The following is a 23,645-nucleotide window of genomic DNA, read 5'->3' as shown; positions in this document are numbered from 1 at the left end:
CAGATAAAAGATGTTTCAACTGACAACAGCTTTTTCCTACATTTTTTCTTATTTTCTTCTTTTTTTTCCTGCCGGAGGACTGTGCTCAGAATTATCCTGCAATAAACTGGAAATGGCCACATATTCCTCTGACTTACTACTTCAGGGTAATATCAACAGAAACAACACAAGGTTTCCTTTAGCATTAAGCAAAAAAAAGATGCCTTCGTGCAAAGTTGTGACACAATGAACATGTGCATCCTTATTTATAAAGTAACCCACCATGAGTTATATTGACTTTGGATTTGTGGCTGTTTTTTAATGTTTAACAGTGAAATTACTTATAGAGATGCATCAAGGTTTGGCTAATTGCAACATTAATTTTACTGTGTTCCTATTTAGGGGCGCGAATTAAATTATGGGAGATGGGAACGAAAATAAAAGCTGCTGAGCTTCATTTAACATCCTCCAATGCAGCAGAGAAAATTGCATCTTAAATTTAACATCTATTTAGGAACATCTGCTTACAGGAAACAGCTCATCTTACAGAGTTTTAAGAGCTACCAAAAATCATCCACAATATTTTTGGATGACTCTTTAATTTAATCACTGGTATTTTTATTGACCTGACAAAATTATTTACAGTAATTAATATTTCCTCACATAAAAAAGTACATGATTGCAGTTCCAAAAGTGTTTTCTCTTCAGCCAATATTTTAAGTTAAGAAGGTCGAGAATCTTATTTAGTTGCCTCAATAGAAAAAAAAATGTGATAAAGCAAAATTTTGCAGCAGTAAGATTAGTTAATAACATCAAATGTGTTTGGATTTAACTTCATGAAGCTACGAGAGACTCTTAAATCAAAGACAGACTCGCCAAACCACAACACAGGCACAGATTACCCATGAGGCATCTCTCTCTCTCTCTCTCTCAAAGGTGCAGGTGCAGCCTGAAACGTTAGCTTAGCTCGTAGGATGGAAGCAAAGGGAACGCTGACCTTGTTCAATCAATATTGGAAAATATAGCTTCCAATTACCTCGAAGCCGCCTTATTTCAGGGTTGACAATGCTCTGTCTGGCACCCTCATGTCATCCAAACAAATACAGGTTATAACACACATGTCTGAATGATGAACTTGTCTCCACATTTACAAGATTTTGATGGTGTTTAAACAAAGCAACACTTCCCGGTAAATCTTTTGTTATTATTACTGAGGCTGATCAAAAAGCTTTAATCTCCTGGATCATCTCACTGTCACAATCGTGCAGTTTTGAGTTCATCCACAAATCTTTGAAATGGTTTTAACAACTCAAGAAGTCAGGGAATTTTCTCAAACCATAAAGATACACGTGTTACAACATCAAACGTGGACTTGCAAGGTTTTTTTTTCCAGTGTAATGTTGGCATGAAGGAGAAACATGAGTGATCGTGAGTATCTGTTAACTCTCAGATGTGAACACTGTATCAGAGGGCTGTCAGATTGGTTAACAAAGCAAAGACATGATGATGTTTGCTGCTAATGATCCCACAGACTGACGGGACAAATCTCACTTTCTGTTTTTACCACACAAACACACAACCTTCAGATAACACTTGTGTGTCTCTGAAGGGACAAGAGAGAAAGGAAACAGCACCTTCTATCACACTCTGGTAATGAGAGTGAAAAGCACTTTGCACTGCGGGAAACGTCAGGGAGGTGGACCTTTTCTTATTCTCTATGATTCTTTGGCGCCTCCTACTTCCATCTCGCTCCTGCCTCCTTCCTGTCATCCGCCCTCCTTCTTCTCCACCTCTCTCTCCGTGAGTGTCACAGGGTCCAGGTATAATTGGGTCTCAGGAGGGGGATAAAACGGCAGAGGTTGTCAAAAGACTGACAGAGCAGAGCAACATCTGAGGCAGGTCAGGATCTCTGAGCAGACGCCGGACGCCAACATGAGGCGGAGCGACGAAACGAAGGGGTAGTTGAGCACATGTTCATTTTGGTACCAGATTTTAATGCAGTTTTAGAGAATGTACTGAATATTAGTTACTGTCACATTTTATTTATTTAAAACTAGTTTTCGGCAGCTGATCATTCAGAAGCTGGAGTCACTCGCCTGCTCACTAAAACACTGTTCACCGTCTGGTTTTAGCTCCAGACGAGCAGCTGTGACGTCAGAATTACATTAACACAGCGATATTCCTTCAGCAAACATCTAGATGAAGATATAGATGGTTGAACACCAACGTTAATCCTGCACTCATGGCTACCAACTGAAACGGCTCCTGATAATGTCACATTAACTCTTTTCTAAATGTTCAAGCTGTTTTGTTTAATTCTCAGTGGGGCTGTAGATTAATTTAGTACATTAATCTGTTAATTTGTTCCCTCCGTGAACCGGTTACGTAAAGATAAAATTACTAGCAGAGACATAATGTTAATGAATGCAAGATGCTGCTTATTAGAGCAAAAGGTCAAGCGGCAAAATAAACTTCAGAAGAAGAGATGATTCAGGGAAGCGGAGGACACGATTTTACTAGTCAGGAGGATAAAATGTGTGGTTTCACAGATGCATGTAGGTCACTGAATAAGACTTTGTATTAAAACTAAATAGTTAAAGTCCAGATGAATCAGCATTTTGAGAGTATCTAACTTCCGTATTGTGATGTATCCCCAAGTGAAACAGGACAGACAGGCGGGACGTAACGTGGTCGTGTCATAATGAATCTCAGCTTTGTGCTGCTAAATGTTGCAGGTTGATTGATCAGTGGATGTCATGATATTATTGGTTGAAATTGGCTGGTTCAAGCCTACGTAAGCACACGTCATGTTTTGTTTTACAGGAAGAAAACATGATAGGATTTTGATATAAGAATACAAAGAAATTGAATTTTTTTTTGTATTTTTTTGGCATTATATTGTTAAATAGGTGCACAATATGACCTTGTCCTTTTGTCCATCTTTCACATTATCATTTAGTTTTTATTTGTTGACTAAAAATGTCATAAATTTCCTCATGATTCTCATTTATCAAGGATACTTTTATATTTAGCATTAGTCTCATTTTCGTCATGAAAAAGGTCATTAACAAATATCGATTGATAGTTGAGATGATGGACGATTATTAGAATTATTAGAAGAGTCTTTGTTAGACAGCTGACAGTCTAATGGTTATTAACTGGATCAGAGAATAAGTGGACTACAAGAAGTCGTCGTCTAATACTCTCATACCTGTAGCTTTTTATCTGTTGGAGCGCCTCCCCTCCTTCCCACAATCCCCCTTTCCTCCATCCCACCCGCTTCTCTCCAACCAAATTGACACCCCCTCATCGACACAAGCCTGCTATTTCCCCTTGCAAAGTTAATTAGCACTCTCTCAGCTGCCAGGCAACCATCGCTGGGGCAACGGCAGCATCTGGGGCCCCGACAGCGGGGGTAACGTGGGCCGAGGCCCTCTCGAGCCCCTCGGGTGTGAGGCCGGCCGGGCGGGGGAGCAGACCGCCCCGCAGGGTTCATGTTGGCGTCATTGCACCGATCATCACCGATCATCATCTATTATAATTACCGTCACCGTCATCAGAAACAGTGGGCTTATCTCAACCAGCTGCACCCTGCGTCTTGAGTCTCCTCAGGGGGCATTCTGGGAGAAAAAAATGAGTCATACTACAACAACAGCGGAGCGAACACATGTAGAGTGTTTGTGCGTATTTCTATAAACGGTGGAAATATTATTCAAGATGCAAAACCAACACGCTGCGGTCTTATACACGCACTTGGCTTGAATCACAAACGTGTGTATCATCGAGTGTGATGTACTGAAATAGCACCGACTTCAATCATTTCCTTGGCGCTGATTAATCCTCAAGACCACCGACATGTTTCCGAGATAAGAGCAAATCAGTTTAGTAGTGGAACATGCAGAAGAAGAGCGGAGCGTCTCATCAAATCGATTATCAATAGGAAAGTCTGTCGAACGCTATCAGGGGTTTTATGCAGCAGGATCATTTGTTCTGCCTCGGGGCAAGTCATCGGACAGGCAGCTGTTAGTAGTGATGTTATTGAACCGGTTCAAACATCTTCAGCTATGTGACAAGAAGAAAAAAAACAGCCAAATGTGTGCATTGTTGAGATGAACACAAAATTTACTGTTTTTTTTTTTGTTTTTGTTTGTTTTTTTAACTGATGAACTGCTGCGTAGTACTCCGAAACACAGTGAGACTGTTGTGAAGGATGAAGATGCTGCTGAGGAATCCATTTGTTGCAGTCTGAGGTCGATTCGGAGGCAGCACGTGTGCGCCGTTCACATCCACAAAGAGGCCTTTTGATGCCGATGATGCAGTTTTGAGGTCAGTAGTCGAGTCTGAGAGTGCGCCCAGGAGGGTTTGAGATGCTCGAACAGAAAGTCCCTGAGATTTAACAACCGAGCAGGAGACACAGTCGGGGTGTCTTTATAAAAAACCTGCTCCTCCACAGCTGAGGTCTTTGATGTAAATGAGCGAGAATGAGCTCATCGTGAGAATATGATGTAGTATTCGCTGTCTCTGAGTCCTTCATAACATTCTCTCAATGTTTCCCACCGATCTCATCATCCTGTAAGATCCTACTTCACATCACATCTCTTGCACCATTCTTATCTTTCAGAACTTTTTGGGGAAATTTGTTCCACCGAGGAAATGATTTCTTATTCGAGAGCATTAACATAATGAATGAATAAAATGCACATAGATAATGTACAAACAAATATTACACATACAGTGTAGGTCGGTGGATACAGGAGAAAGACCTTGTAAGATTATTTATCAGTGTCTTTTTTTGGCATGTTTTTTAAGATCATCCTACTTGTTTTCATTAATTTTTACGTATAGAATCAGGTTGTGTGTTAACTGACTTTCTATAAATCTCAGTAAGAAGTACTTGGAGTCGTTATATTCTTCCAGAAAGGTTGAAATTGGCTTAAATCTTACCGTTTAAGCTTTCAAAAATACATTTCTCTCAACATTTGGCTTCTGCTAATTGCAGATACATCACATATATACACATCTTAGTTTATAAATACACTTACTTTTGGTGATCTACTGCAGGAATTTCAAATTATTTCACAATTGCAACTAAAATGTACATGAAAATGGACAAATTGAGCCTTGCACTAGTTCAGGTACATGTTCAATATATCGTCCAGTTATATTGTATATATATCCTTGTTCTATCTTTAAAACTAACATTTGCTGCTCATTTTATCTGAATACACTACAAACAGTGTATATGCTTTACCACTGCCTGCTTTCAATAATTTAACTCCCTCCAGTCTCCTCATTTATTATCATTTCTATGTGAATGGTGTGTTTCTTTAAATACGTTCCTTAAATGTTGTGTATCTCAGGTCCTGATGGGGATTCGTTAACTCAGAGATTCTGTGTCAGTTTGTTCTGGAGCGTCACATGAGCGGAGCCACGCTGCCAAACTAAATAGTTGTCGCAATAAATTTTAAAAACTTAAGTGTCCTCGCTGAACTTTCACAGAAAGAGTTTGCAGATCCCGCAGGATGAGTGAAATTAGGACCAATATACTTCTTCTACTTCATTAGAAGGTCCACATGGCGGAGAAGGAGGAACGTGTCTATAAAGTGCGGCGCTGAGTTAATTTAGTCAAGACTGACCTGAAGTTTTGACCTGAAAGAAGTGCTGCATTCACAATGAGGGACAGTTTCCTACAATCCAGAGTTTCTACAATAGAGAGACTTAAAAATTGATTCGTATTGTATTTTTGTGACAATTCATTCATGTTTTTGTGCAGGAAAAGATTTGATACATACTGTGACAGTATAACACGCAGGATAACTATAGAAGAGCTGCTGTGTTACTAAACATTGAATGGAGCTGAGTTAATATTAAGTCTTTCAGTTAAACACATTTCTATAATTATTAAATATATAAATTCTTAAGTGTGCTCACTATGTGACAGATTTGGTTCAAATTCAACTTGTTATTTATTTACACATGAAAAATGTGAACCGTGATGTTTTGATACGAGTAATCGGTCTTGCTATGAAAGACGGGACAGAAAAGCTCTGATATTTGATTCTTGCACGCTCATGCCTATACTGTACGCCATGAAAATGTGTGTTGGGATGAAGACTTTCCTTGCACAGAGGTTATATTATTCACACACACACACACACACACTGCTGATAGGAGTCAGTCACACGCTGCAGATGATAACAAGCCTGTCTGATACAAACTGACTGTAATCAACAGCTAGGTTCAAGCTGGACTTTGTGGCTAAACGGAGAAAATCACTGAACCACATGACCTGCCGGCTCTCTGGGAACTGAGAAGGAAATAGGTCAGTGTTAATATACACTATTTACGTCCACCTGAGTGAAAAGCTGTTGCCCTAGTTACACTCAATATGATCACAACTGCACTGCCGTGTATCAAACCAAAACTAGACACCGGCACAGAAACTGTGGGGTGAAAAAAAAAAACATAAAAAAAAGACAAAGTCAGCAGAGGAGGCGAGCTGACCGACGAGAGCTCGCAGCGCAAGCCGCCGCTTCTCCTGTTGCTCCATCGGACGAGGCCCCGGACCGACTGAGAGACGAACACATTGAGGACAGCCACTGAGGGAGAGAAAAGAGAGAGAGAGAGAGGAGGCAGAGAAACAGAGGAGGCTATTTCAGGCGTATGATGACGCCTTTCACGACCTAAAAAGTGAATTTAGAATAGAGAGAGCGATGATTTTGCCAACGCCTGCACTAACTGACTGCACATGGACTGTTGACGTCCAACGAGGTCAAACGACAAAGTCAACAAGTCTTCTGCCGACAGTAACGGGTCAATGTGTGGCTGCTTCTCTTTGGTCAATTAAAGCCGCATCACAAGATCACTCACAGATGCTCTGAGGTTAATGAAATAAAAAATAAATAAAAAAAAAATTTATGCAACGCTGGAAGGGGAGGGGTGACCCAGAAGATTGCTATTAATGCAACATCGTCCCAGGTCTTTCCATATTCATAAACGAAAATGCTGATATAGAAGATTGGAGAAGATGCAGGAGAAGGAAAGAGGCTATAATGAAAACAAATAAAAGGCAGAAGAAGGGAGTAGAACTGAAAGAAAAGGTAGAACGTGAAAGAGAAAGTGAGACATAATAAATTAAAAGACCATAAGAACCTGAGCGTATTGATCACACGCTCTCTTCAGGATATACAAAAACGTCAGACGGCGTTAGATTTAAGTTGTAGTTCGCCTGATAAACTGTTGTAAAAAGCAATAGGAAGTAGGACTGCTGCACATGGTTTGTTTCACTATTGATTAATTGATCTATTTTCGTGATTAAGTTTAACAGTTTGATCTATAAACTGTCAGAAAATAAGAACAACTGCTGATTGCGGTTTCCTCGAGCCCCAGGTGTCTCAAGAGATTCACCGTAGAAAAGATGAAAATCCTCACACTGGAGAAGTTACAAATTATTAAGCATTTTTATTTGATAAATGATTAATCAAGCATCATAATTGTTGTTGATTAATTCCCTGTTGATTGACTACTCAGTTAATCAGCTAATTGTTTTGGAAATTGCATTTTTACATGTTTTCATTTTCAATTAATCTCCTGATTAATACACTTCTGTCTATAGAACTGTAAGCAATTAATTGAGTAATTATTTCAACTCTAATTACATGTCTTTTCTACTTTAGAGCATCATTAGCTTCTATAATGTGACGTATTTCTGTGAAGTGAAAGGAAATATGTGGGTGGGTTATAATTTTGAGAGGGATCTGACATCATCCACACGACTACATCATGATAACTGATATTCAGATTCAGATCCGTCCACTACAGCAGCATTAAACAAGTTTATGTTTTGTATCAGCTGGTTGAGACAAATCCCATTAGATTGAATATATTTATGTATACAGCCTTGAAATATTTTAATGCTTTACAGGAAGATAAAAGAGGAATTTTGATCTCTATCATAGGGCTGTCCCTTTTAACTACTGTTTGAACATGGCAAAAAATGATTTACTTCATCTGTAATGAACTACTGACAATGAAGAACTTTGTTTGTTCACGCTTGGTTATCAGCTTGGTTATCCTCTCAGTAAACTGTTTTTTTTTTCGCTCACACAAAATGAGGAACTCTAGTGAGCTGTTCTGAACACTAAAATAATCTGAATCAACACCATAGACGGAAAAATCCTGAATACAGATAAGATAAGATACAATGTTGTTGTAATGACCAGAATTTGATTGTAATTTACTTTGTGTACATCGGGTGTCGCTGTGCTGGTATCTAGTACTCAGGTATAAAGGTCACTGTTGTCGTCAGGTGTTTGACCTCGGAAGGTCAAAGGGTTTTTGACTGCTGTGGTGCTAAAAGTTTGTCATGCTGTAAGTTGTGTGTTTTGTTTATCGATGAAAACTGGAAAATTGACTGTTATGCATGGCGGAAACAATAAGAAGATTGTTATTCTGCAAGCGAAGAACAGCCTTGAAGATTCTGTGCTGAACGCAACACACAGTGAATGGTAACGTACGGTAACGACAGACAACCGGGTCACTCCTGGGTTAGACATCTCAGTAGCTTACAGCAACAGACTGAGCTCTTATACCTGTATTCATCCCGTCATCCTCTTTTTCCATACAGTTATTTTACTATTTTGGTCTATTCTGTACACATATCTATTACATGTCTGTCTGTCCTGGAAGAGGGATCCTTCCTCTGTTGCACTTCCTGAAGTTTCTCCCACTTTTTTCCCCAGTTAAAGTCTTTTATTTTATTTTATTTGAATCAAGGGTCTCAGGATGGGGTATGTTGTTTGCTGTACAGACTGTAAAGCCCCCTGAGGCAAATTTATGAAATAAAAATTGACTTGACTTGAGGGCTGTTTGCTGACTTTGTAAAACTGCAGCTAACTCGTAGCAACATTAGCTTGTCCCTCCAACGAGGCAGCGGCACCATGAATGAACGAAACGTGAATTCTACAACATGTTTTACTGCAGGATGAGTCTATGTTGGCTGTATTCAAGCAAATTACAAACTTGATTGTTTGAAAAAGTGACAGTCCTGACTCAAAATAAATACTCAAAAATGCAATTTTAACTATATTTGTGGATCAGGAAACTGCAGAACATTGGATAAGAACTTAACTTACTATTTGTATTGTAAATGTGTTTCAGTGTGTCTTTAAAACTGCACAGACTGCTGCAAATTTGGATTAAGCAACACTGCTAGTACAGAAATGACTACTCTACTGTGAAAAGAGTCTTTGGTAGCGATCAATAAGATAATAAAATCCCCAAATTGCCTTTTAAGTAAAGAATCCTCCTCAATCTTTTAAGGCCGGAGCAGATCATACCCTAAATCCTGCCTTTAGCTCACTCATACTCCCCCAGCTGTCCCAGCAGATGGTCCGACGAGTCCAACCCCCCCAACACGCACTCACACATACACACAACTTCTCTCTCAGTAAACACTCACATACCCAAAAACACACACAGACATACCAACACACACACACACGCCTCATTCATGCTGACAGCTAAGACCCAGGTGACAGGAAGAGAAAGCAGGAGAGAGAGACGGGGAGGAGAGGATGGAGGGGATGTTTGTGGCGGGGGGGTAGTGTGTGTGTGTGTACAGGAAAGAGCGACGGATGAAGAGGAGAGAGAGGAGGAACGCGTTCCGCCGAGGGAACAAGAGACGGATGTGACATGACAGCAAACCAGACAGCTTGTCTTCGCCGTCCTCACCGACAACACGAGAGCGGCTTTGAAGTCAGATTTTTTACCTTGTGCTGTTAACGCTGCCTTCGCTGACCCAGTTTTATACAACTCTGTGTCGGCACCTCTGCCACCACACACACACACACACTCTCTCAACTGTAAACCCTCACAGATCCTCTCTCTCTCTCTCTCTCATGTTTGACTTGGAGAGATGAGAAAAAAAAACAAAAAAAAAAACACACAGCAGCAGCAGTCACAATCGCTCCATTGACTGATTCCTCCTCTGACCATTCTCCAAACCTCACAAACTTAAAATGACGTGCGCGTGACTCTCATAGTCTGGGATCTCATTTCCTGACATAAGGAAGCACAACAGAAGAGGAGTGTGTTTGTATGTTGTCATCCCCCCCCCCCCCCCCCCCCCCCCCGCCCCCCCGCCTCCTCCCTCGCACATGCTCACACACTTACACAGCTCACCCCTGACTTTGTCTCATAAGTCTCCTTTTGGTGAGCCGCCTAGTAGAGGTCACGACCCCCCTCCATTCACCCCAGATGGTGGCACAAAGACAGGCGGAGAGCTGAAACTGATTCCCCCCCGATGGATGGCTGCCTCTCCTCTGCGACGCCCGCCGCACCCCTGCCAGAGCCACGCAGCTGCTGCTGCAGGGACCCCGGTGACAGAGATATACCCCCCCTTCCCTCCTCCCTCTGCCCCCCACCCAAAAGTCTAAGACTCGTAAAACCCACAAAAGCCTCACCGGGAATCTGGGATCAGCTAACTGAACATACACGCACAGAGAGACTCATAAAAGCGGGAACACACACCCTGGTGCGGCTGCCGTCTGCCCGGCCTCTGAGCTGCCCGCCAGGGGGGCCCGAACAAAATAAACAACGTAACACAACATTAATATGAGCGAGATGACAGCTGATCTGATGTTTTATCTGCCTATGATACCACAAGTCACATAAACACATGGAACCGGCTGTCGACTATGAGCAAGGCAGTTTGTTTTTACAGATTTTCACTGAAATATACAAAGATTTAATGAGTTTAAACCAATTTTCACTTAGTCTACCCTGATATAATCAACAGAAATAGTATAAATACCTTTTATTTAACATAATACTATTCAACAGCAGCCTCCAAAATGACCATAGAGTTGTTTAAAAGAGCCTCAATGACACATTTTCAACAAAAACCTCCATAGGATTTACTGCAGGACTGATGTATTAGACTGTATTAGTTTTATCCAAGTGTAACTATTAAAGTGGAAACTGAGTCTACTGTATGTTCCCAACAGTCTGGCTTCCTGCTGCAATCACCAAAGTTTCCTCTAAAAACTTTAAAAGTGCAGAAAATACCTCCAGGAATAAAACGTGATGAAAAAAATGAGGAGAAAAAAGCAAATGAGTGTTTACTAAAATCCATTTTCACAAGAACTTTTGTATATTAATATTGTTTCTGGATTTTAAATCATCTGAATAAACACTGTCGACTTCAGTTTCCCAACAAGGCCTTCTTACTTTGTGTTTCCGATGCTTTCAGCCACATCTCATGGCCTTCCTTAAACAGCTGAAGTCGCTCAGTCAGTCACGTAATACTGTAGTCGTTATGTGTGCATACTGTAAGCGTAGGTGTATATTTGTGCATACGCTGTTTATGTAACTAAATATGGTTATGTAATATTATGCATGTGTGCAGGTATTTATAATCACGTGTATATACAGTATGTGTATGCATGCGTAAGCTCATCTCTATCATGCTTAGTGGTTGAAAGTTTCGGAAAGTAAGCGAAGCTCGTCTTCAAGAACGAACCTTCAAGCTCACTGGTTAATTTTTTTTTTAATTAAAAACCAAAAATAAAGAATTCTAACAATGAAGAAGCCACAGTATTTGTTGTGTTTTGGCACAAGTATAATGAATTTCCAGCAGGGATGATGTTTTTTACATCATCCAGTGTTGTCCTGGTAGGATTCAGAGTAAACTTTAGTGTCCCTGAGGGGGAAAATTTGTGTTGGAGGATTAATACTTTAGGAAACCAATCACTGCAGACTGGGTGCTGTCTCAGCGGGCAGTACTTACGACAACACACCCACACTTACACACACACACATACACATTCACACATTACCACAACCAAAACAAGTCTGTGAAAACCTGCGTGTTGCGCCATTCAACTCCAGTCTGGCAGAGATGAATGCAGGTGGATGTTGAATCAGATCTATAAACGGCATTGACAAATCAGGGTCCGAGTGATAAATGTGATAAAATGTCAGCGTGACTGATTCATTTCACAGCAGTTGTTCAGAGCAGGGCGCAGACACCGACAACTATGACAGTGATAAATGTCGGGAATATGATTTGCGTAATTGTTATGCTGCATTAATAGACTTGGTTTTAGTCGGGGTCTTTGACCGACAACAATGAGTCTAATTCTTTGCTGTTTATTCATGTGACACCGAGACCTGAAAGGCTGTTTTCATTTTAAAACAATCACCTGATCTCACTAATTGATTTCTCTTCTCTGTTGAAAGTATGATGATGAGTGAAATCAGCTGCTGTAGTGTTTTGTTCTGATGAAAACCTTTCTCCTCTTATAATAAACTAATAAATCATCAGCACGAGCAAAAAACAACTTCAAACGAATCCATCTTTTATCTCTCTGTATGAAAAATCTTTGCATGTTTCAATTGTGCTTCTGAATCTTGCTGGCTTGACCTTAAAGGACGAATTCACACTTTTTCAACTCTTTCTAAAACAATAGCCGGTTGCCTATATGCACATGTCCATACTGGCCATTAAGAGATCCCTTTCTATTGTTTTCCCAGCGTAAGTAATGGGGGAAAAGTTACAGTCCTTTTTGTATGAAATTTCAGCTTTGTGTTTCCATCTCTCCACTGCAGCTCAGCATGGAAACATTTAAACAAAATAGGCAATTTTGTACTAAAAACACTGTAAATTCGGTAGATGGCCACTTGATTTGTCTAACTCAGTTTGCTGAAGCCTCGTATGACCTTCAGATTAGAAAATATTTTTAATGGGATTAATGGACAGAAAGCCAAAGCAGTTTCAACATACACAGGGGCATGTGACTATTATTTTAAGACAGACGTATGAACGTATCCTTTAATGAACTACTAAGGCAGCATCAGATGGACTAAACAGACAAATCTCATATGTGTCTTCACTTAATGAAAGAACAGTTGCTCTCTCAGACAGAGTTTTCCAGCCTTTTGGTCTTGAGACCTCTTAAAATGAAACAATGTCCTTCTCCCCTGTTGCATTGGTCTTCTAGCTGTGACCAAAGAGTGATTTCTTATTTAAATAAGTCTTTAGGGAGTACTGTTATCCAGGAATATTAAAAAGGTTAGAGGAAAGTCTGAAAAAACATGGGTGTGGGTCCCGACCCCCAGGTTGGGAACCACTGCTCTAAAAGATTATCCCAAAGACTGGTTAAGATGTCTGAGTCTTTAGAAGAAGTAGTATTAGCTGTATTTTTAGCAGTTGTTCTGTAGTGCTAACGAAATTCTAGGGGGAATGAATTTAATATTAGCCTTAAACCTCACCGACAAGTATTTCTGTATAACAAGCTGTCAGCTTGAAAACTGTTCATACAACTTTGAGCAAACACAAACATTTCATTTCAAGCCCCGAATACATCAAAACACAGCAAACATGTGTCAAAAGAAAATCATTCCTCCAAAACACCTGCACATGTTCGCTAAACAACACTATTTCACTCATTACACAATGTCTGATATAAAACTACCAGTTGATATTATAAAACAAATGTAATTGTAATGTCTCTATAACTACTACAATGTATAATAATTTATTGTATAGTTTCAATTAATTTCTATATAGCTTTATAGATTTATGACAAATCAAAGTGCTACCACTACTTAATGAGATTGGAATTTTATCTTTGAAACAGAGCATGAAGACATTTATTAATTAGGTTGTAAAAGTATCCAGATTGATTGAGCTTCACTGAAAAATGACTCAAAATAAATTTTATAGCTGTTATCTCTGAATGCATTTTGTATCAAAATGTTGAGAAAATTTATTGATGGTGTTGTCAAGGTCAAACTCTTTAAAAACTGAACTTGCAGTTGGAAAAATGCCTGCTGGAGAAAGTCTTGGCGGCGTCTCTAAACCACATCATCACTGACGGGCAGCACCGATTGTCTTATCTCAGAGGTCCTGAATCAAAATGTTTGATGTCTCTACAATTATTTAATATTTCTTTTACACATTTAAGGCTTTACATGTTTGCCTGGTGAGAAAAACAAGCGTTTGGTTGTGGTACTGCAGCTCACTGACCGTGTGAAATGGTCGACCAACGTTCCCACCAGCTCGCCCACTCGGTCCTGGTTGGGACACAGTTCCCCTCGCTGCAGGCACAGCAGGATGTCATCCTGGGCGGTCGTGTGCAGGGCCAGCATCTGGTCGACTCCAGTGGTCACGCTCAGTCCTGTAAACTGTGGAAAAGAACGTGATCATAACTATGTATGTGATGTGTGCGTGAATTAAATTTGCAGTGACGATTTATATAATTCAGCGTTCAGGAGAGTGTGGAAAGTATTCATGCAGATAATACTAGCAGACAACATGCAATTTTCTGTATTTTTCTTTGTCTGTCAACAAATCTCATGTGCAGAACCAAATCAACAATAAACTGATTCTATTGATGCTACGATGCACAACAAGCTAGTGAAGCAGTATAAACGTAACCGCATTCCAGTGCATGTGTGCACAGAACTACTCTACAGAGAGTGAAAACACGATTATTAGTCTTGGAGACGTTTCTAAACAAACTATTGTAACCATAATCTTTGTGGCAAAGGAACATGTCACCCAGTAGAGCGGTGTGGCAACAATAGACGTCTACAGTACAGAGGAATAAGATATATCAGGCTTTGGATAAACACACAATACTTGTAAATAGGATCAATTCATTGTTGGTTTGGATCTGCACATGAGATTTGTTGACAGTAAGAAAAATATGACAGCTAAGACCCATATCATTCATTTATAGCAAAAAAAAACTGCCATAATTTAGATTTGTTAATAAAAGAAAGACACTCATATTTGTTCACCGAACTGGAAAAAACTGACACTTATTTACATAAAATATTGTGGGTTCATTTTTTTGATTTTTCTGACCTTTTTGGTGTTAATTTCTGTATTGTTTCTGCACAATCAAACATTTAAAACTTTTAAGTTTCTGTTAATTTCTTTGTCTGTTCAGAAATGGCTCAGCTATCATCAAATGTTCCTCTTTTTTAAATCAAAAACAAACTTTTCTTTCTGTTTCCAATCACTCAAAACATTATTACCTCCTGCGTGCACTATAGTTTGAGTGACACAGATTAGAAGACGGGCAATTCATTTGTATAAAAAAAAATGACCAGGATTATCACGTCAATGTATAATACCTGTGAATTTAATACAGTACGGCGGCACAGTATATCCTGGATCAAAAATCATGCCGTGAATGAAGTCAGAGGATTATTTCAGCTCAGAGTATGTAGGGTGAGAGAAATTCTGCCCGCGGTGCACGTGCGGAGGTGCAATGAAGGGAAAGTCATGTGCTGTGACCCAGTTGGAGTAATGTACAGATTTATTACCACTGAAGGAACAAGAGAAGGGTGACTGTACATGTGTGTGTGTGTTTGTGTGTGTGTGTGTGTGTGTGTGTGTGTGTGTGTGTAAGTGAAGGAAACTGAGAGAGGGACACACAAGAAAGAAATATAGACAGATACTATATAAAGAAGAGACAGGAGGCAGAGAAAGTGAGGTGCGTCACAGATTTTAGAAAGGGAATGGGAGACGGAGTGGACTAAGCCTCTTACGGCCCCCAGCACACACACACAAACACACACACACACACACACACACACACACACACACACACACACACACAGGTTAATCCAGCAGAGTGTGGGATGTCCCGGCATCGTCGGGTCCAGAATCTGGTACAACCTGTCCCTTCAGCGGAGGGAACGCTGCAGAGGTTATTCAGCAGTGTTCAGTTATTGATTGTGTTTCCCAAACAATATGAGGAACAGACATATTACTTGATCAATAGTATTATATATTCCATAGTATTTCTGTGTGTGTAAAACCTTATGAATACATGGCGTCTAGGTTAAAGGACTTTAACTACCAATTATTTTCATTATCAATTAATCTCATGATTATGTTTATGAATAATCAATCAGTTGTTTGTCTATGAAATGCAAGAAAATTTATAGTGTACATAAAGAGAAAAGAAGCTTTTCCTTGATAAATTACTTAAAAAAATCAAAACTGTTGTCGATTAATTTTTCTATCAACCCACTAATAAATTAAATGACTAAATATTTTAGTAATATTAGGTTTTATGTCAGTATTTGCTTATTTGTAAAGATGTTATGTAAAAAGGACTCAGAGCTGCATTTTGTTGAGTCATTGAGTTCAGTTGTTTTGATGACTTTGTTTTGAAGCTCAGCCTCAGTAAACACAAACAAGTCCGATTGATTGAGGAAAACCGTAAAAAAAAAAGCATCATGATAACGCACTGCGCTGTTTTGTCACGTTGTCCCATCGGTTTCTGTCCTCGTCCTGTGACCTTTATGACCTCTGCGCTGATGGTCAGACTCGATGAGTCTGATATCAAAGAGTCTGGTGATTCGATGTGAGGACAGCGCTGCACTGCCTCTTTGGCGCTCTGTTCTCTGTTTCTGACCTGGATGACTCATACCCCTCAGTCTGAGCAGCAGAGCTTAATGGCATCAGCTATCTTTAGCCGCCCCGCTGCTGCATAATGATGGTTTTTAACCCTCTGGCATCTTTTGAGCTTTTTCTCGCTCTCTCTCTCTCACTTTCTTTGTCTCGCTTTCTAAAAACCACTGGTGGACATCCAGCTGTGCTGACTCATTATGAACAATGTAGGTGTTGTTGGTCGTTACACAAACCTTCGCTGAAATTACACAGTGGAGAGTTTTACTGTGCCAGTGCAACATCTGATTACAGACCCTGTTTATCTACAGCTTTCCTTAGAATCTGTCTCCATCTTGTTGTTTCTTTTTTCTGCCTCACACAAAACTTCACAGTATAAACAAAGTATATGTTTGTTTTTTAAAAAAGGGCAAGAAGAAAGACAGAAATGTAATTGCATTAATATATGAATATGACAGAAATGCCAATAAATGTCATTAAATAAAATTTTAATCCATACATTTCCCACGAACACTGTACAACTATAACCTTTCCATCTGTTTGATATAAAAGCTCCACTACTATACTCCATGTTGCACAGTACCAATAGTCCATAACAATAAAACAAAAATCCTCCCATCATAACAAACTGCATCTCTCTGTGCTTAAACCTGCAGTGCAGAACTTTTGCATATAAATGAACATCAGTAACATTCAAGCTCTTCAAGCCAAATGAGTTTAAACAATGCTGATTAAGCCTATAACCACCAGATAAATCTCTCTGTATTTCACAGCATACAGAGTTTTTAAATCTCATGTCGGGCATGACATTTATGTTTTGGCTGTTTGAATGTGCACCCAGAGACTTCCGCCAGCCGAGTTGGCTAACTTCCTGTTAGCTCTCTGCTAACTTGAATGGGGATAAGATCATTTAATCATGCGGCTTTTCTGGACTTTCCAAATGTTATCGGGCCGAATGGAACAAATTCTGATAGTGAAACGAGTCATTTCGCAGGAGCCGTGTGACGCTCAAAACAATTTATCCACCGTTATACAGCAACAGTGTAGGCTTCGGTGGAGTCTATGATATAAGCACATGTTGACAGTGTTTTTGTAATTACACTCACTGCCAGAAGGGGGAGACAAAAGTCTCATAAAGTGTATCTCCATAGAAAACTGTACTGTATGTTTTTATTCTATATATGTCAAATAAATTATATTTGACAAATCAATAAACTGACATCCTGCTTCAATGAATAATGTGTCAAATGTAAAAAATATGTAATTGACCATTCGTTAAACCCCCTTTAATCATAGCTAAGCAAACGTAACTGGGTAGGACAGGCCTGTCAAGCCTGCATGGGGCTGTAGTAAGATCGGTAAGGTGGTGTATGAATCCCAATGTTTAAAAAGTGATTAAGAGTTATTATTGCGACCGCTATCATTGTAAACTGCATGTCTGTGAACAAAGAGGTTATTACTAATGGGGCAGACAGACGATTTTAAAATTCCCCCTACTGTTTGTCCATTGGCGGTTAAACTCTAAAATCAAGTTCCTGGTGTCTATAGGTTCCTCCCCAACACCCTGTTTCATTCAGAAACACATCAAACCATGGAACAAAACCATGGTCACAAAGCTGTTTCAATACGGTGACGAGATTTCCTGGTTTCAAGGCGGGTGTCCCGAGTCCCAACAAATATCTGGAAAACACTAAATTGTCTTGGTTTTCAACACAATTAAAATAATAATTATAATATACTTGTTTTCAGCGCTTACATAGATGTTTATCATGTTGTGTCCCACTCATTATTACCTAACCCAATATAAGAACATAAACAATGCACCACGTGTCTGAATTCATCAATTCTGTATGTGTGTCAATCAATCAATGTGTCGTTGTCAAGGCTGTTAAAAGCCTACGACACTTGTGGCTCTTTCTGACAAAATCTGTCAGTTATGCCAACAGTTAGCTGTCATGCTGAAGAGAGAGTTGGTCTTTTCTTAAGAGCTCCAGGAGGCTTACTCTCTCCTTCGTAAAGTACTTGGCAAGGAAAATGCTGTATTCAGTACATTTTCGGTCGCGCACAGTGGAAATGCTGATATATTAATACAGCCAATCAGAAGCGGTGGTTTCCCTGAGAGCTGAAACTCAAAGTAACCCTCCTGTGGTCCTTGGGTCAAATTTGACCCGTTTTCAAATGTTTTATATCAGCAATACGGATTTCTCTCATCTAATTGCCTGAAAATCACATGGATGGTTCCATACCACACACTTTGCAAGTAAAAGTAATGATCACTACTTTCATTGAATTTTGGGTATTTTATTAAAATTTATAGCATCTGTGGACTTTTGTCCTCCCGAGTCAAAATTGACCCGGGAGGACAAAAGTTGCATGGTCGATGAGAAGACAACAGGAAGGGTAAGAAGAAAAACTGCAAAGCATAAAGCACCCAGCAATCTTCTAAAAAGTAACTTTCTTTAAAGGCTCTTTCTTGTTTTTTGCTGTCAGGTGCAATGGTGATGTTTTTATTTGTTTTTTAATCTTTGCAAACTCACGACCAGCTCGTGGCATAGCGTTGGTAAGATGTAGCCTATAAAAGGTGTTTATAGGCCATAAAGAGACTTGTACCTTGTTTGGTTTTTAAAAAAAATAGCAGGCAGAGAATGTGTCAAAGTCGGCCATTGTGCACAATGATAAAACATAATCTTTCGTCCGCTGAGGCGCCGTCCATGGTAGGTGTGCAAAGCGCTGAAATAACTGTCCCCCATCCTGATGAAAACGCCTGTGGTGCATAAGCGCATGAATGTGCGGTACACTTGAGGTTCCCGGTTTGGGGGTTTGAAAATATGGTCACCCTATATTTCAAGGGACCTTGAAACATCAGATTAAATAAAGCCTTCATCTACGGTCTCTCTCTCGCTCGCTCTTCCCTTTTAGGCTCTCGTCCTTCAGAGCCGGCAGCCCTGTGAGATCACTGATCCAATTTCCCAGATCAGGCCATGAAATGAGCCAGGTTCGCCCCAGACGGCAGAACACTTAAAGAAAAGCCAGGCCGCCGCTGTCGTCGCACAACCAAGGTCTCACCTACCAACCTCAACACCTAACACACACACACACACTAACAAAAACACACACACACACACTGACTCGACCATCTCCACTCTCATATAGAGGTCACGAGCTCTCTCAGTCAAAAGGAGACACGGTGTTCTCACACCCTGAGTCCTCTTATTTCTCTCGTACTTATTGATTGATGGCAATGACCCAAATCAAACATGATGGAAGACGTGTGTGTGTGTGTGTGTGTGTGTGGAGGGAGTAGTGGACGTATACAACTGAGAGGACAGCGTACGATATAAAGTACATCTGGGATAAAGTAAAGTACGAGTGGTCTGACCTACATTTCCTGGTCGCTGTTAGGAAGTGGAGCCGCTACTTGGTGCTGTACAGCAGGTGTCAGTGACCTTGTTTAGCTTCTAGTTTAAGGCTAGAATAAGGTTTTGGTTAAAGGGGAATTCCACCAATTTCACACATCAAATTCAGTTTATTTGTCATGAGGAGTACTACACAATTCAATAATGTCTTTTGTGGCTTTGGAGGAGTCTGAGAAAGCTTTGGCTTGGACTGATGGCATTGAGTTTGAAAGAAGCAGGCGTTTACCATGCAGGGAGGGTCTCACTGCATTATGGGTAGTGTAGGATATAGTGTTTTGGGGGCTTGACCCACATTAGGGACAAAAAGTCGGGATATCTTGGCCTCTACTGCATTAATTTTGACTCTTCCTTTGTTTAATCTGTCTCTTGCAAATCCCCCAATTTACAGGAGGTGCAAAACAACATTTCTGGAGTTTCCCTTTAATTTTAAAGTGATGAGAAAGTGTAGGACGATATCCCCATAACAACCTGAAATTAGAACAGCAAACAGCAGGGATGTCACCTAACATTCACGGGCTTTATAAGTGTTTCGAATAGTTCAGGATGACAGTGGAGCTCTACGGCACCGAGGCGTAACGTTTATCAGCTTCGTGAACTTTTTTAGTCAGATAAATTCATTCTTGGTTTTAGTCTTTGGTCTTTTTTTTTTCTTCTTCCTTTTAGATGAAAGCACATAGCTCTGAGGGTTAAGGTTAGAGAAAGATTGTGTTCACTGAAGAATCCCTACAAGGACGGCAAGACAGACTTGTGTGTGTCTGTGTGTCGTCATGTGTGCGAGCGTGCGTTCACACTGTGCTCTCCCATGCGGGTACTTACAGCGTCTAAGGGAAGCCTCTTCAAAACCTTGTACTGCTTCTTCGGCTCTAATTTGTAGACGTACTTGTCTGTGACGAGCAGGCCACGGTCTGTGCTTTTGTTGAATCTATTCACCTGAGAGAGAGAGAGAGAGAGAGAAAAAGAGAGAGAAAAGGATGAAGCTCCACATTTGTTTAGTTTGTTCATTTTCTTTGTTCTGTTCGGGGGTCTTTGTTGCCGCTCACAGGATCTTCTGGGTTGTCACCATCTTGCTGTTCAAAGACAGGTTTTCCCTACGAAGCAACACACACGAAACTAAACAAAACAAACGCTCTGGTGGGTCTGTCAGCGTTGGAGGTTGTTTTAATTCACGATATCAAAGCACATATATCTTTAAATATATGTATAAATGTATATAACAAAGCTAAAGCCAGAATCAACAATCCCTGATAAGGATGTAAGGATATCCCTGATTATCATCCACCGGGAGTTGATAAGAGCGAGTTCAGCATGAGGTAAAATAGTAACCTCAGCTGACTCCACTCAGTTGATTCACAACAGACAGACTTAAAAAAAAAAAAAAGGGGGGGGAAATCTTTAAACTCGAGAATAAATTAATAGTTCAGCTACTTTCATGATTAATCCTCTGACGAATTCTTATCTCCTGTCTTCGTATTCCTTTCTTGAGAGGGTTGTAGTCACTGTCAGAACATGAAATCTTACAAGACGAGCCGATACGAAAGTGCGAGGGGGTGGAATCAGAGGGGAAGAGAGAGCAACTGAGAAAAACATCCCAAAGCTAAAAGGAAACAACAAAAGAAAGAATCTCCTTGTGGCAACAAAACAAGACATTTCCATTTCACTGTGTTCTTTTTTTCCCCCACATACTGTACCTTCCTGCAGAAGCCGGAGAAGAGGACCTGACTGTACTCGTCTTTGTTCCTCAGCTCCTTGGTAACACGGGTGAAGCCTGAGCTGGTCTGAGGGCAGTCTCGCACCTGCGGATATCAAAGGCTTGTATTATTACAAGAAGCCAGCTGAAGCCCACCAGCCACAGTACAAATGGTATAGGAATGCATCTGGTCGTTAGTCACAAACTCTGTATGACCTCTCTCAGCCTCCTTTCAAGCCTTTTTTTTTTTTGTTGCTTTAATTCCATAAGCAGCAGATCAGAGCTCGAGACCTCGGGCTGCTGTTACCAGACACGGCGTTTGACGTGAAGTTTAGAGAGGGAGCAGAGAGGCTGATACCGAAACCGCCTGATGAGAAATACAGCTGAGAAGGAAATCTAAAACCCTGTTATAGTCTCCCTCCTACAGGGCTGCCATCATGATGTGTTTCACTTTTATGTGTCTGTTTCTTTTTAGAATTATATTCATCTACAAATATTTTTGCATTAGCTGAATATGTTTTGGGTAAAACAGAAAGATTAATTTTCTACTGAATATCAACTATATGGCCAAAAGTATGCGGAAAGTATGCTTAGTTCTAGTTGAGGTGAAGCTTATTGCTACACCATATGATGACATTTTAGACAACAGTATTCTTCCAGCTTTGGTGCAACAGTTTGGGGGAAGACCTTCTCCTGTTTCAACATAGCAATGAGTTTGTGCACAAAGCCAGCTCCATAAAGAAATGGTTTTCTCCTGTTTGTTTGGTATGGAAGAACTTTGGACTGCACAGATCCCTGAGCTCAACAACAACCAAGACCTTCAGGATGAACTGAAATGAGCCAGACCTTATCACCACCAAACATCAGATCTAAAATCTTGAGGAAAGTCCCAGAGTAGTAGAGACTGTTATAGCAGCAGATTAAAATCAACGCTCACGACTTTGGAATGAGATGTTTAACAATCCCATATACTGTGGGTGTAATGTGTGTGTGTCTATGTACCTTTATATATAGAATATGTGGTGTATATGCAAAGGGTCACGATATATACTCATATGAACGTATCTGCAAAATATCCACTGTCAACATTTTTAATAAGTATTTGCTACAATATTTGCTCCTAACAACTACACTACTACTGATAAATGGATTTTGTGTTTATGTTTAGGCAACTTAAAGTACTTGATTAAGCTTAGAAAGAAAAAATGTGGTCACTGCAAATGCAGTATGGCTAAGGTTCAACAACTACAAGCCCTGTTATGACATTAGACAATGATCATGGTTTTGGTTTAGTTTAGTACTCAACAGTGTCCGTCTCAATATTCTACCTGCAACTTTCCTGTAATAGAAGCTAACAGTATTTAAGAACTAAATGTTCCCAGTGGATGTAAATGACTAAAGCAAATTAGACACATGTGATGCAATTAATGGGAGGCACAGTTGCTTCGATAAACTGGAACGTTTTGTTCATCCTGCCCAAACTGGGGAGACGGATTTATTTGTACACAGATGCTCAAATATCGAATTGAAACCTGTAGTTTTTTTGTTTGATGTCATCTTTTCTGATGACTTCACACACAGCAACATCTCTGCTCTGATTCTGAAGATCAGCTCCTCACCATCGCTGTACTCAGAGGCTCGATGTAAAACAAGTTCAGCCACACAAGTTACAAGTCAGGCATGCCGCATTACATGCACTTATCTATAGGTCTTTGTGGAATTAACTACAATCACGTGAAGTTGTTGCCCCGAAGGAGGCCAGCAGCTCACGGGCCGTCTGACGAACTGACGAGGGCAATGACTCAGGACTCTGCGGCGGTCATGCTCACGCTCCGTGAAGGCGTCTTTCAAGCCTCCGGGCCACCAAACAACCTCAGATTAGCTGGTAAATGAGCTGAGTGTGGGATTCATTAGAGAAGGGTTGTGTTCAGAGGCACCGTCCTCCTTTAGTCATGCTGTTTACCGTGAGGCTCGTCACATGCACCCTATACATTCACGACAACAGTCAATTTCTGTGATTCTATACACTGCAAGTCATTCAGGTCTTGTTTTGCATGCTAAAATCAAGCATAACAACATTCTGCCTTTGGGGTGAAATTCAATGTATTTTTACCAGTTAGTTTCATGAAAGGAA

The 23,645-nt window shown here is 40.3% G+C and overlaps 1 protein-coding gene across 3 annotated transcripts in view; it reads right to left on the bottom strand.

The window, feature by feature from the left end:
• Positions 1–23,645, bottom strand: part of myo1g (myosin IG) — a 52,037-nt gene that overhangs the window by 5,725 nt on the left and 22,667 nt on the right. Inside the window, exons 19-21 of one of the 3 annotated variants that reach the window (XM_042436421.1) lie at positions 21,513–21,617; positions 20,641–20,754; positions 14,009–14,166 (exon numbers count right to left, since the gene is read on the bottom strand). In XM_042436421.1, the coding sequence (XP_042292355.1) occupies positions 14,009–14,166; positions 20,641–20,754; positions 21,513–21,617 (377 nt within the window). Of the gene's footprint in view, positions 1–14,008; positions 14,167–20,640; positions 20,755–21,510; positions 21,618–23,645 lie in introns of those variants that run through there. The other 2 variants (XR_006100345.1, XM_042436422.1) reach the window with 2 other exon arrangements.

This window comes from Thunnus maccoyii, chromosome 15, assembly GCF_910596095.1.
Source record: "Thunnus maccoyii chromosome 15, fThuMac1.1, whole genome shotgun sequence".
Taxonomy (NCBI): domain Eukaryota; kingdom Metazoa; phylum Chordata; class Actinopteri; order Scombriformes; family Scombridae; genus Thunnus; species Thunnus maccoyii.
This window is presented reverse-complemented; position numbering and strand designations above follow the sequence as displayed.